Source organism: Dendrobium catenatum, unplaced genomic scaffold, assembly GCF_001605985.2.
Source record: "Dendrobium catenatum unplaced genomic scaffold, ASM160598v2 original_scaffold_165368, whole genome shotgun sequence".
In the NCBI taxonomy this organism is placed as follows: Eukaryota; Viridiplantae; Streptophyta; class Magnoliopsida; order Asparagales; family Orchidaceae; genus Dendrobium; species Dendrobium catenatum.
In genome coordinates, this window is record NW_021483793.1 from 9,220 (window position 1) to 23,024 (window position 13,805).

The 13,805-nt window shown below is 32.2% G+C and overlaps 1 protein-coding gene across 1 annotated transcript; it reads right to left on the reverse strand.

The window, feature by feature from the left end:
* Positions 1-760: 760 nt before the first annotated feature.
* On the reverse strand, positions 761-9,338 carry LOC110113311 (phosphatidylinositol/phosphatidylcholine transfer protein SFH6). The gene is made up of 13 exons (XM_020845837.2): positions 9,114-9,338; positions 8,892-8,969; positions 8,688-8,753; positions 8,558-8,612; positions 8,150-8,450; positions 6,707-6,806; positions 2,010-2,276; positions 1,806-1,883; positions 1,627-1,728; positions 1,494-1,543; positions 1,256-1,355; positions 1,032-1,130; positions 761-895 (listed from the first exon to the last, which is right to left on the reverse strand). The coding sequence occupies exons 4-13, from the start codon at positions 8,604-8,606 to the stop codon at positions 761-763; spliced, it is 1,281 nt and encodes a 426-aa protein (XP_020701496.2). The 5' UTR covers positions 8,607-8,612; positions 8,688-8,753; positions 8,892-8,969; positions 9,114-9,338.
* Positions 9,339-13,805: the final 4,467 nt, after the last annotated feature.

Below are 13,805 nucleotides of genomic sequence, written 5' to 3' on the forward strand. Positions count from 1 at the left end.
ATATGGATCCAATAGAATGAAGCTAATCTAATTTCAAGATTTCAAGTTTAGATTTGTGCAATTTCTACTTTATTTGTCTATAGTCAGGAGTATTGAAATCTAGATGTATTGATTGAACTTTTGACTAGGATAAATCAATTTAAATAAATAATGATTATAGAAAAATATTTTGGTGTATATGATTACTTTTAATGGATTTAATTTAGATAAATGAATTTAATAGCTCTGATAGATTAATTTAAAGATAAAATATAAAATTCTTCTAAATTTATGTTTTGGGCATGATAATTATAAACTAGGATGTCCTATATTAGGGGGAACAAAATCCTAACATGGCACAAAAGATAGAGCTAGCAATGTAAAAACAAATCATGAGCATTGGCATAGGTGCATCAAAAGAATGAGCAAGATTGACACATATTATTCATTTAAAGGCTAAACATATTATGAGCTTGATAGTTTCACTATCAAATATTTGGCAAAATTTCAATATAAAACATTATAAATAATAAGAAAAGCTAAAAAATATATTAAAAAATAAAATAAAACAAGTTACCCCTTTTAGGGGAGACTTGGGCTGCCTCATTGGCAGAACTACCAATATGGCAACTTAAGTCTAACATGTTAAATTTTAATTTAAGTTAAATAATTTTCCATAAAGATATTAAATAATGACTGTTGCGTGCTAGAATAATGACCTGTGCCAACTGTACAGTTTATTGGTAAGGAAAAAGCCATACAAAGACAATTTATCCATTACTTAAATTGCAACAGAACTTACTTCCTCGGGAACAGTAGCCAAATTAAGGTGTTCATGCATTCTAGAAGCATGAGGAGAGCAAAAATCATCAATATCTGATCCTGATTCAGCAGTAGAAGTATCACTGCATCTTCCCTTTAAAAGGAAACCAAATATTTTCATTCAGAAATGGAAGTGTAAATTCATGATACATACCGAAAAAAGACGAAAGACAGGTAGAGATCAATCAACTCAGAACAAAAAATAAAGGATGACAGTAACAGAATTTTACCTTGGGACTCCGTAGCCATGAACCGAGTCCACGTCTTTGTTCTTTATCTTGTGCTAGTTTGAGCTGCTTTAAAATTCTCGGTTGAGCATTTCGCACATTCTACATTAAAGTGATGAAGATAAGCTATCAATATCTTAGGTTTGAAAGAGCTACATACTCATTGGCAACATGTTATTAGTGGGAATATACAAAGATGCAAACCACTTAAACAATTCTTGGTTCACCTTAATAATTTCAGGATCATTCCATGGTCCTTTATTGGACATGAGACACCCACCTTGAGCAAGACATACACACGAGCCACCCAAAAAATCTGGCAATTGGCTGAAACAAAAAGTGACAACAACAATAACATGATTCTTTTTTCTCCATTATATTCTATTAAGAGTCAAGTTCTCATTTAAATCTAATAAAAGAAGTAGAATAAATAGAATTGTCAAAGCAGTAGACAAGCAGAACAACCTTGCATCAATTGCTTCAAGTAGTGCCTGCTGATATTTGGTTCCCAACACCTAAATGTAGAAACCAAAATGTGATGATTACATAATGCTTCAAGAAAAGTTAGAATAATCTACAAATAACAGAAGATTCATACACGTATCTTTGCCGTGGTATTAGGGTCAAGAAAACCCTTAACAGAATTCCAAACAAGCTTAAAACCAGGACCAGCGTTTATGATGAACAATTGATGTAATATCTGTGTAACATATAGTGAACATATTAGCTCAGTTTCACAAACATAACGAAATGCATTTTACCTAGAACAGAAAGTACCTCAGGATAATAATCACCGCCAATTTTCTGCATATTTTGCAATAGATCTCTTGCATCCTTGCTAAGATTCTTTAAACCCTGAATTAAATTATTAAGCCCAATGCACCTTTCCATCAGTCCGTATCACAATGGTAAAAAACTTGGTGCAAAAAGTTTAAATTGCATTCTGCACCTCATTTTGCTACTCAATGAATGGAAACTTACCACACCCTGCACATCTAATATGGTGGTTGTTGAATCAATATGCTTTTTGGCTGCAATTGAACATGCAGGAAACTTCTCATGAAGGATTTTCTCAAACTCCTGCACGTGATGCTTTATATAGCGCTCTAATGTAGTTATATTCAGAAGTTTACTGGGATCAACTTTCCCCAGCATTTCAACATATATAGGCCTTCCTTCTTTGTCAACTCCATGGTAGCCACGAGGATAAAAGTGCAGGACTTCCTTGAATTCTCCATATTGAAAATCCTGCATTGAAAAATTGAATGTTGTACATTGCTAGGAATGTTTTAATAAAAACCAAGAAGCTATAATTCGACAATTTGCACTCATGAAAATTCTATTTACAACTGAATTCTCGATGTTGCAAACCTATATAACAGGATGGGACCTGATCAGGAAAACATTAAAAAAGGACCAACACAAACATAGGGTACTACAAAACAAAACAACCTTAAGGGAACTTAAGGAAGATATGTATGAACGGCAATATATATTAAAAGTTAACTCATGGCTTTTATCCTTAAACAACTATATTCCTGAATTTCATGTAGTTTAAAATATTAATTTTTTGGTGTTTTTTTTTCTTTTATATGCAAGCCAATAAAAAGCCTGGTTTTGAAAGATGAGCACAAAAATAAGATACATTCCACATGCATCATTCCTGCAGAAGATCCCTAAGAAGAAAATGCCTCCATTCCAATTTGGTTGAAAACATACAAAGCAAAACATAAGCATTTAAGAAGCAGTCTTTATAGCCAGAATGTCAAATTCCTTAAATGTGACGGGGCAAAGGAGGAAGAAGCGGATAAACAAATAGACACTATTAAAGTGCGTGAGACTTCAATTTAATCTCATGTCCAATGATTGAAAACCTATTTTATATTTTGGTTTTTAAAATATAAAATGATTAACCCTCGCAAATAGGCTTGTTTTGTTGGATTATTTACTCCTTGGAAAAGTTATTTAGTCGAGATTTACTACTGGAAGGTGATGAAAATTATAAAGTAGTTGAATTCAATAGTTATTTACTCAGACAAATTATTATAGTAGTTAAATTTTATTTACAGTTTGATGGATAAATTAGTTGTCTTTATTGGATTTTCTTTGATATATTGCTTCCAAGTTAGAACATAGTGATTAGAGAAATTTGTTATTTCCATATCTTTCAGCCTACTGAGATTTTTGGTGTACCTGTACCTTCTAAAGTTTATACCTTTTGATATTTTTAGATAATATTATGTCTCATGAGAATTATGCCTTCTGAGGGTTTTGGTGTACATATTCATTCTAAGATATTTGTCTTTTTTGGTTGTGTACACTTATTACTTCTTAGATTTTTTTCTTAAAAGATTTTTAAATAATCTTGAACCTTTTAAAGCTTTTACCTTGTGGGATTTTTTAAGAATAAAAGAAATACGTACATTTTAAGCCTTTTAGCCTTTTGAGGTTTTTAATATATATGTACCGCCAGAGTTTTATGTCATTTATGATTTTTAGATAATATAATGCCTATGCCTTCTAAGATTTTAGGTATATATATATATATATATATATATATATATTCTAAAGCTCTCTTAAAAAATTCTTGAATAATCCTAAACCTTCTGAGATTTTTGAATAAGTGGAGACTCTATCAATCATTTACTCTCATAGTCTTTTTAGTGATGACTCTATACACTGCTAGCTTTCCATCAAGGCCTACCTCATAGGCATACCTTCATTGGGTTATGATTGGAGACCCTGACTGTCATTTTTCTCCATGGGGTCTCTCTAATGAGGACCTTATCCACCATTAGTATCTCTTCAAGGCTACCTCATGAGCATATCTTCCTAGGATTTTAGTTAAAGCGTTGCTCAATGACATTAACCTGAAGCTAGGAGAAATCCACCAAGAATGTTTGATATATCCAAGGTTATTTTTTATAATGTTACTCAATGACGTTATCTTGTGTGAAAAAGGTAAGAAGAAATCTACTTAGGATATTTGACCTATCCAAAATTGTTTGTTAGAGTATTGCTCAATGACGTTAACTTATGTAGAAGAGATCAAATAGAATCTCTTGGAATCTATTATACCTTGATCGGGAGAGGCGAATGCCACAGGTACCTCAAATCAAAGGTGAATATTAGTTTGTCTTTAGACCATTAGTGTTTTTTGAGGTTGAGATTATGACTTGCCCAAAGAGTAGAAATCCAGTTGGAAACTGTGTAGAGTTTGAGATTCACTAGAAACCTTCATGTATTTGTTTGATGCTTTATAAAATATGATTGCCAGCAATATTAACTTGGATATTAAAAATATTTGAGGAACTTGCTTAGCCATAATCGTGTTTAAGATTTCAATATAAATATCATTTTGAGGTTATAGTTGTAATAACTCGTATTTTACCCAGTCAAATATATTTTTTGGAGTCAATATAAGTCCTAATTATAAACCGTCTTCATCATAGGATAGATATTATATTGTTTTAATTACATGAATTTTTTCATAAATTTTTTGCACTAGTGCAAATCCTTAAGAAATTGACACATGTAGGTACAAGTGGGTATTTTAGGACCGCTAGGTATATGTTTTGTAAATCAATTTATAAGAAGCTGATTATTGCGCTGACAGGCAAAAAGTGACAACTCTGATTGCTAAGTCAACAGTTTACTGACACTGATACGATACTGAAAAAATACTGATAAAGCTAGGACTTCTTACTTATTTAGTGTGATATACTGAGCATGTGATTAAGATACTGATTTGATACTTATATAAAATAATTGGATATCATGTATACATAATTATATGATTTTATTATATTGTTATAATTTCAATAATCTTTATCGATGATTTGATTTTATCGTTTTATATGATTTTTTTATTGATTGATAGTATTGATACGATGACTGCTTTATCGATTTGACACTCATACTAATTTACTGGCTTCCATATCATATTATTTTACTATTTATGATATCATATATATGGTTAAATGATTTCATATAAAGGCAAAGGAGTGTGAGACTGATCAAATTCAGGTTCATGTTCTTTTTATTTTAGCTATTTTTTGTACTTATGACAGAACAGTTGTGATATGATTGTATAGATCCTGAGTTGTGTATATAATTTTTGAAAAAATGAATATAGATATATATATAAATGTCTTAAATTCTAAAATTACTTTTATTATTTATTTTTTATAAATGAAATTAGATAGTTTTGGTGTTGTTTATTAAAAAATAAAAGAATAATCCTTTCAAATTAAATTATGGAACATCACAATAGCTAAGATTGTCCCCAATCTAAATCAATTCTCCACAAAATTGATACAATAATAGCTGATGATTTTGAAGAGATGGAACAATGTCTATTTGTTATTGCAGAGAGATTGCACTTTATATTGAAAGACGTTTTTCTGATCTGATAATGGCTAAAGGTAAAGGACAACCTCAAAACCTATACACAAGATGCTGATGTGAACAACCCTTCAAGGGTGTTGCAAAGGTTTCTCCCCAAACAAAAATCATTTCTCACAAACAACGCCAAACTATTACATGCTAGAAAATTTGAATCGAAAGAGTATATATTTTAAGTCTTAGTTTTGTACAAAAATTCAACGTGGATAGATAAAAATAGAAAGATCATAAATTTTTACATGAAAAATCCAAAAAGGAAAAAAATCATGGGGCTTGACCCAGATGATACACTATATAACAAAAGATACAAGAATTCTTCTTTCCTCAAAGTTGAAGTACACGATGACTCTTTGAGAATAAGATGTCTTATTTCTATTGTAGGAGTTAACATAAATTAATTGTCTATAGATGGACAACACCCAACCTCAAGACTTGATTTCTCTAATTAGGATTATAGAAATTGGATGTCTATAGGCGGAAAGCTATACCCCACAATAAGGTTATAGCATATCAAAATTCTGGAGATGGTGGTGATTATGGACGGTGATCGTTAGCTGCGTTAGCTAGAAAATATAAGAAAGATCTCTAATTCTCTCATTTCTTCCTCCCCTCATATGAAGAAAGAGACTTTATTTATAAGTTTTTTAAGTTGGGCATTTTGGTAATTTGAACAAGAATCTAAAACATTTCATTGTATGGCCCATATTAATTCCCTTGATCATGAAGCATTTATTCAACATTTTAAGTAATTTAATGATGTCGGAATTGAGTGAACTTGGGTTTGTTGGATTCGTCTCGTCAAGCCGCTCGATTCAACTATCAACATGCCTAATTTGGAGATCATTTGATCATCCCATTAATGTTTGAAGTTTTTAATTATACGTCAAGTGCTTGATTTGGGTTCCTTTAGGCTTGGATTGGACCACTTTTGGTATCGTTAGGCTTGTCTCATTGAATCTTTTAGATCAACTATAAGTTTTATAAAATGGGAGTTCATATAGCCTTGAATTTAATTCCAATAGTTTCTAATTCAAATTTCTGCCTGAAACAACAACATTTTTAACTATTTAATTAATGAACTTGAGCTCATCCATGTTGATGTATTCAACGAACAGAGGCGACTAAAACTGCATCTCACGAAGTAAAAAAAAATGTGCACATGCAAAATCCAACTTTTAGAGCATATTTCTCAAATAAATCAAAATTCTTATTTGAAAACTAAGCAGGAAATAAGTGACGCTAAATGAAATGTAAGAGTGGAAATAGAGACTTACCTCCATTATGGTGTCTGCTCCAAACTCTTTCCTCCATCGAAGCATCTCTTCCCACATTTGAATGGTTTTCCCAATATCAAACTTCTTAGCTTTCAAAAATCTGAAGTGTAAGATAGACAAGGGTGTTGGGGTTTATAAGAGTTTGAAGGAAGACAAAAGATATTGCCTGCTTTTGACACAGGATCAAAGCATGCTTTACAATTTTACAAACCACAAAGACAAAATATTTCTATAGGATTCTTTGATTGTAAGAAATTTTAGAATGCTATGCTTTCCTTTCCAAGTATAAGTTTATGAGCCAAATATTGTAGACGATATACCACGAGCATATAAATTTATTCAAACATATTTATCAATATAATATAAAATGTAAAGAGGATGGATTTTTCTTTAATAGAATTGATAATATTAGATATAATATTAGAGAAACAGAGGCAATCCATCTATAGAAGATAAAATACTTCGCTAAAAAAAAAGTTAACAGGACTTGTGTAACAAAGGATGAAAGATGCACTACTAAAATATAATGATCTCATTGAAGTGCATGGATGAGGAAGGAAAATAAAGTGCTCGCCGAGGAGAAGTATATATATATATAAAGGTGCGTTCTCCACAAAAATTACTTTTTAACAACAAAATTTACATTTTGAAAATATTAACTTCAAATCTATGGTCAATATTAATGATGTTGATCTACCACTCTAAGAACAATTAGATGATTTTATTTAATCAATTTTTATGAATGTTATAATGCAAATGAATTGCTTGTAATGCGCTTTAATAAAATAATAAAAATAATAGATATATTTTCTTAAGTCAAATTCAATGAAAATATTCAAGAAGTCATAGTATGCATGTTTAAAATTCCATTTGACTTGACTAGTTGAAATTAATAAATCATCTATCTTACCATCTAATTTATTAGTTAAGAATAAAATTCTTTCTTGAAGAATGATAAAACCATCTAGAAATTTATGAAATGTGAAATGCTACTACTTTCCTTATGAATAAGACGAACGGCTTTGATTAGCCAATTGAAAGCTATACGATTAAATAATAAGAAAAAAATAAAATAAAATCATAGTAAGATGTTTAAGACCATATGAAGCATATATGACTTCTTTAAATTTACCAATTTATGCAATATAGTAAGTTACCATCACGGTTGCCTTCCATCATTAGAATGATTCTATCGGGAGGAATAAGTCAATCCAACTTGATTTCCATAGTGAACTTTCCCAAATCTGCTCCATACATATCTATTTTCATTCCTCGCGTCAATTTAAAACATATAACAATCTCTTGCATCCTACTATCCTAGTTTGTGTAAGTGACTAGATGTCTTTTATTAATAGATCTCACTGGTTAGAGGGAAATTCTAATTAGAATTGTGGAATATAGATGAATATGGATCTGAAGTATTGATTGGTAGAGGAAATTAACCTGAGCATTGTATGATAATCATCATGTCTATCAGGCAGCAAACCCCTAGCAATAAGCTCAAGCCGAAAAGCATGTACTGTGCTCTCCTCTTGTGCATCTCTTATATCCTCTATCGAAACAGAAGAAGTCCTGTAATTAGCTTTCTTCCCTTTCTTTTTAAGAGAGTGTGTAAATTTGTTGGATGCGCTCAGTGCCTTCTTCTTGAGAGAACCCATTCGTGTTCTCCTCCTTTCGTCTTCCAAAACCTCGGCATCCAATATCCTATTTCTTCTTTCATCAAAATCAGCCATTACCTCATTACCTACACCACAACAAACACTGAAGATGAAATTGTGTGTGAAACCCAGCACAGCAAGCTTTCACATGATCACTCCGCCAAATCAGAATAAGGAAAAGAAATTAACATACCTGCCATTTTCTCCCTTGGCAAGGTAGAAATCCTTCGTTCACTTAGCATCTGTCGCTGCCAAAATATCACTAGTGAAAAAATAAGGATTAACTAGGTTTGGCTTCGCTAGCTGATCAAGTATCGATTTACCAGATGGAAGGCTATGCAATTTCAGAGACAATCAATCGAAATCACAACTTCCGCGCTAGTGAAAGCCTGAGAAAAAATTAAAAAAAAAAATGTTTAACAGCGTCTAAATCCATTTCTTCGCCTAAGCCTATAGATTTCCTTCCAGAAATCCAATGTAAATACCGAAAAAAAAAAAATCATAAAACCAAAAACGCCAGAGATTACTCTTTACAGAAGCTCCAAACTCGTCTAGGAACATGCCTCAATAAATCCATCAAACCCCTGCAACAGCCATACCCGTTCCTGAAATCGTAAAGAAACAGAGAAATCACCCAAATAAAACTCCCTTTTTCTAATCAATCGAATCCGATGAAACCGAAGAAACAAAAGAAAAGCAAGGAAGAGAAACACGCAAAGCATATCATGCAGATTCAAAGGGGAAATTACCTCACTACTTCAACTCTCTCATCTCTCCAGAGTCCAGACGCAATCTATATCTTCGGTATAAGATAATAAAGCTTCCGGCAATCCACCACCACACGAGAGAGAGAGAGAGAGAGAGAGAGAGAGAGAGAGAGAGAGAGATTAATCTTCTGATGCATCCAAAATAAAAGAATCGCCGAGAATTTTCAAACAGTGGAGTGCGCGTGCACTGTTTTTACTTTCCAGCTTGGGAGTGGCTATTGCTTTCCCTTTCCTCGGAGCAGACGAAGACGCCATTCGCTGTTAACGCATCAAATTCGTTTCGCGCTTCACTTTTGATTTAAATCGAAGAAATTTTTACTTTCGGCGAAGGAATATGTTAAAGCTTGGTGGTGGAGTGGACCGCATTGCCACGTGGATTTCGCTGCTCTTTCCGGTTTTTCTTTTACTAGTAAATTTTTTATCAAAAATATTTAAGGGTTTTTTATATATATTTATCATCAAAATTTTATTAAATAACTGTAAAAAACTAAAAATATCATTTACCCTTAACATCCTTCAAAATCATGCATGTTATTGATCCCATGGATGCAGTTAACAACGAGTTCTAAGATCATCTCCAACCGAATTGCATACCATTGTATGTCGTCCGCGAATCATTGCATTTGAACTACAAATCTCACGCTAAAAATTAGTATGTGAACAGTGTGACGTCATTATTGACGTCGAATTGCTCATCTACGCCAAAAAAAACAATTACATTCGCACTCTGCTTAGCTTTGCAGGAAGCGCGCGAAATAGGAGAGAGATAGTTACCTTCGCAAAGAAGCCGCGAAAAAAGAAAAATGGAGTTTCGTTGAAAATGAACTATCATATTTTGAAGTTTTACAGCATTTTAGAGTAGAAAATGTGATTTTTTATTGGAGATGCTCTAAATGCTCTCGCAATATCTCGTCACTATTTATTCATCATCATCACTCACATGCCATCAATCTCATCGCTACCTTCACATGTCATTGATCCCATGCATCTATGCCCTTACTAATAAGATCTCAGTGCTCCCAGCAAGATCCCACCCCATCTTCATCATATTCTTGGGGCGAACCTTCACGCATCGCCGATCCAACTGCATCTTTCACAATTCTATGTCATCATGGCTCATTTATTTTAGAATGCATGATAGGTTTCATAGATTGTATGGCTTTGTTATTTTACAGCTTTTCTCCTATATATTGGCTCAGGCTTCGTTCGAAATAGCTTTTTTGCTATTTTTTTTTTAAGTGGCATTTTCGAAATTTTTGTACTAAAAAACTGCTTTAGAAAATAGCAAAAAGTTATCTCAAACAAAACCTCAGTTGCCATGCTAGTGTTTGTGCTGGGTTTCTCACTTTTTCGCATGCTATGGAAATTAGTATGTGCTTATATTTACAGGCGTTTGCTCTTTAGTGAGAGTTTTTATTGGGTCAGGTAACTTGATGTAGAGATACATCAGGTACCCAATAAAAAAATATAACATACACTTTAAACAAAAAGCAGTCAGCTTTAAACAAAAAGTAATTGCATATGGCATTTTTTTATTAGGTACCTGATGTATCTCTACATCAGGTTACCTGACCCAATAAAAATTCCTTTAGTTAGCTTGCTTTTAGTAAAGTTTTAGTTCATCTTAAGGGTTTTTTATATATATTTATCATCAAAATTTTATTAAATAACTGTAAAAAACTAAAAATATCATTTACCCTTAACATCCTTCAAAATCATGCATGTTATTGATCCCATGGATGCAGTTAACAACGAGTTCTAAGATCATCTCCAACCGAACTGCATACCATTGTATGTCGTCCGCGAATCATTGCATTTGAACTACAAATCTCACGCTAAAAATTAGTATGTGAACAGTGTGACGTCATTATTGACGTCGAATTGCTCATCTACGCCAAAAAAAACAATTACATTCGCACTCTGCTTAGCTCTGCAGGAAGCGCGCGAAATAGGAGAGAGATAGTTACCTTCGCAAAGAAGCCGCGGAAAAAGAAAATTGGAGTTTCATTGATAATTCATTTTCAATAAGGAAAAGAAATTACATCTTACTAATTTTTTGCAATTTTCTAAAATGGTTTTTTTGAATTTTTTGTACTAAAAAATTGTTTTAAAAAGTAGCAAAAAAGTTGTCACAAACGAAGCCTCGGTTGTCATGCTAGAAGCAAAAAATTAGCATATTCATAGTTGTAACTTGTATTTATTCATGTTATGAGGTAAAAAATAAGTTTCTTTTCATGTAGAGAGTTTTAAATACTAGGAGTTCTCTTATGCGTGATTAGACAAATTAATTTAATCATATATACTATAATAATGCTTCTCTATCTTGAATGCTCATAATTGCATCCACCTGGTTGGTCATTGCTTTCAATAATTGGTTTAGGGAGGAAATAGGCATTATCTTGATGATGCTTCAAGCCAAGGCAACATCTTTCTCCATGTCATATAAACAAAGCCAAGATCATTGAAATGTAAAGGTGAAAGTGGTCCTTGATGCTAGATGGTCTTTCGTATCTGATAAATTCAAATTTGTTTGTGAATGACATCGTGTTAGTTAAGGTTTGATTTTGATTTTCAAGATTGGTAGTTACTACTCAAATTTCATTTATATTTTATTTTAAAATTGGAGACTAACAAGTTAAGATTCATTCATATTGAAATTTTTAATATGGTTGCTACCTAATTTAAGCTATATTCACACTTCATGGTGCAACTAAAAAAAAAACAAAAAAAATGGTGCAACTATTTTGGGTGCTTGCAAAGGCAGTCCTTTAACTTCTTCAAAAAAGAAAAAAATGTCTTTATTTTCAATTCTAACGAGAGAAGAAACTCTTAGTCATAGCAGAGAATAATTCTCATTTGGACCCCGATAAAAGGAAAAATCATTCCGTGCGGAGTATGGACGGTGAAGAACCGTCTAGATGTGAGTGTACACAGTGTTTGTACACATTATGTATAAAAAAAGCAAACTATGTACAAAATTATACTTAGTGTACACACTGTGTACACTCACATCCGGACTATTCTTTACCGTTCGGGCTCCGCATGGATTAATTTCTCCAATAATAGAGGGAGAAGAGAGTAATCGAAGTAACATTAATATTCATTCTCCACATCCAGGCATCTTCTTCACAACAGGTGCTTGTATTTTCTTTCAACCAAATAAAGTGGTATGTTTGTATTATCTTTGATTTTGTATGAAGTGTAATACTTTATGTAACTTTTTTGAAGTTTAATGAATTATTTAATCTGTATGTGCGGATGTGCGGCGGTGCACATAGGCCTACTTAAGCTAAGCCATATAAATTTCAGTGTTCTCTTTTGTGATATTTGATCTTTTTGCGGTTGCTTTGTTATTCATCATAGTTGATCCTTGGTTGGGACTCTTTCTTACCTAACATTCATTATCAGTAGAATGTATAAAAAAAATAATAGAAAAGATGAGATATAATGATAAATTAGAGTGAGAAAATTAGGTATTCCACTAAATCGTCAAAAAAGTACAATGCACTGTTAACTGATTCAAATGTGAAGACGTACACTAATTCCTTACTTATACACTTGGTCGAGGTACATCGCTACAAAAATAGCTACATAAAAGTAAAATTACATAAAAAGACTAATAGGTGTTTATCATAAATTGAGCAAGCCTAGCTAATTTGTATCATCAAAAAAGCATAGTAAGGTCATGGAAAGTTCTAAGTATAGGATGAGTTCAGATGAAGCCTCCATGGACTTCATTTAGAACTAGGAAGAGTCATAGGCGAATTTATTGGTAAGTTGGGCAAGTAGCCTTGTGACTTTAGCAAGTAGCATTGATGACTTTGATTAATCTCTAGATCAAATTAATATATACAAATTGAATAGCTTTTGATGACTGGTACTAGATCGACAACTTCTATTTGGTTGTTAATTTTATCTTTATACTTGTCAACTATTTATAAGCCTAGTTCATTATAATTGGTAAGACTACTCTAACTTTTTTGCAAAATATTCTTTTTAAAAGGATTTTGGTATTATGTCTAAAGCTGTTACTATTAAGTAAGATTCTGTTGCAAGAAACTTATCATTACATGGCTTCTATGTTAGATGAACCCTTTAATATCAATGTGTGTGCATTGATATGTTTTAAAAATTCACTTAATCAATATGAATCTTAAGGTAATATTTGAATTGGAATTAAATTAAAGATCATTTGAACATTAGATTCAACGAACTTATACTCCAAATGAACAGCTCGATGAGATGAACTCATTCATACCATAATTGATCTGATTTGACTCTAAATGAGCTTAAATCAAGCACTTAAAAAATAATTCAGAACTCGGGAAATTAAATGAATGACCAAATGGTCTACAAATCATATGTACTTATAGTCCAATCTAGTGGCTCAATGATAAAAATCAAATTAGATTAAGATTATTCAATTGTGACATCATTAAGGCACTTAAATGATGGATATATGAACTATGATTAAAGGGATCAATATTGATTGTTTGATAGAGTGTATTGAGTTTTTGCCAAATTTATCAATTCTCCCTATCAAAAGATTATGAAATAGACTCCATTTTCATTTGAGGTCTAAGAGAGCTAAAGAATTCTATTACATTTTTCAATAATCAACGCTAACAACCACCATTAGCAATCACCGCTACCATTAGCTAACCTCCATCATTT

Bases quoted from the DNA above. Each gene is read 5' to 3' on its own strand.
- LOC110113311 (XM_020845837.2), bottom strand. From the start codon at position 8,606: ATGCTAAGTGAACGAAGGATTTCTACCTTGCCAAGGGAGAAAATGGCA. The intron at 2,277-6,706 runs GTAAGTCTCTAT...TTTTCAATGCAG, and splicing joins GAGCAGACACCATAATGGAG to GATTTTCAATATGGAGAATT. The intron at 896-1,031 runs GTAAAATTCTGT...TTCCTTTTAAAG, and splicing joins CATGGCTACGGAGTCCCAAG to GGAAGATGCAGTGATACTTC.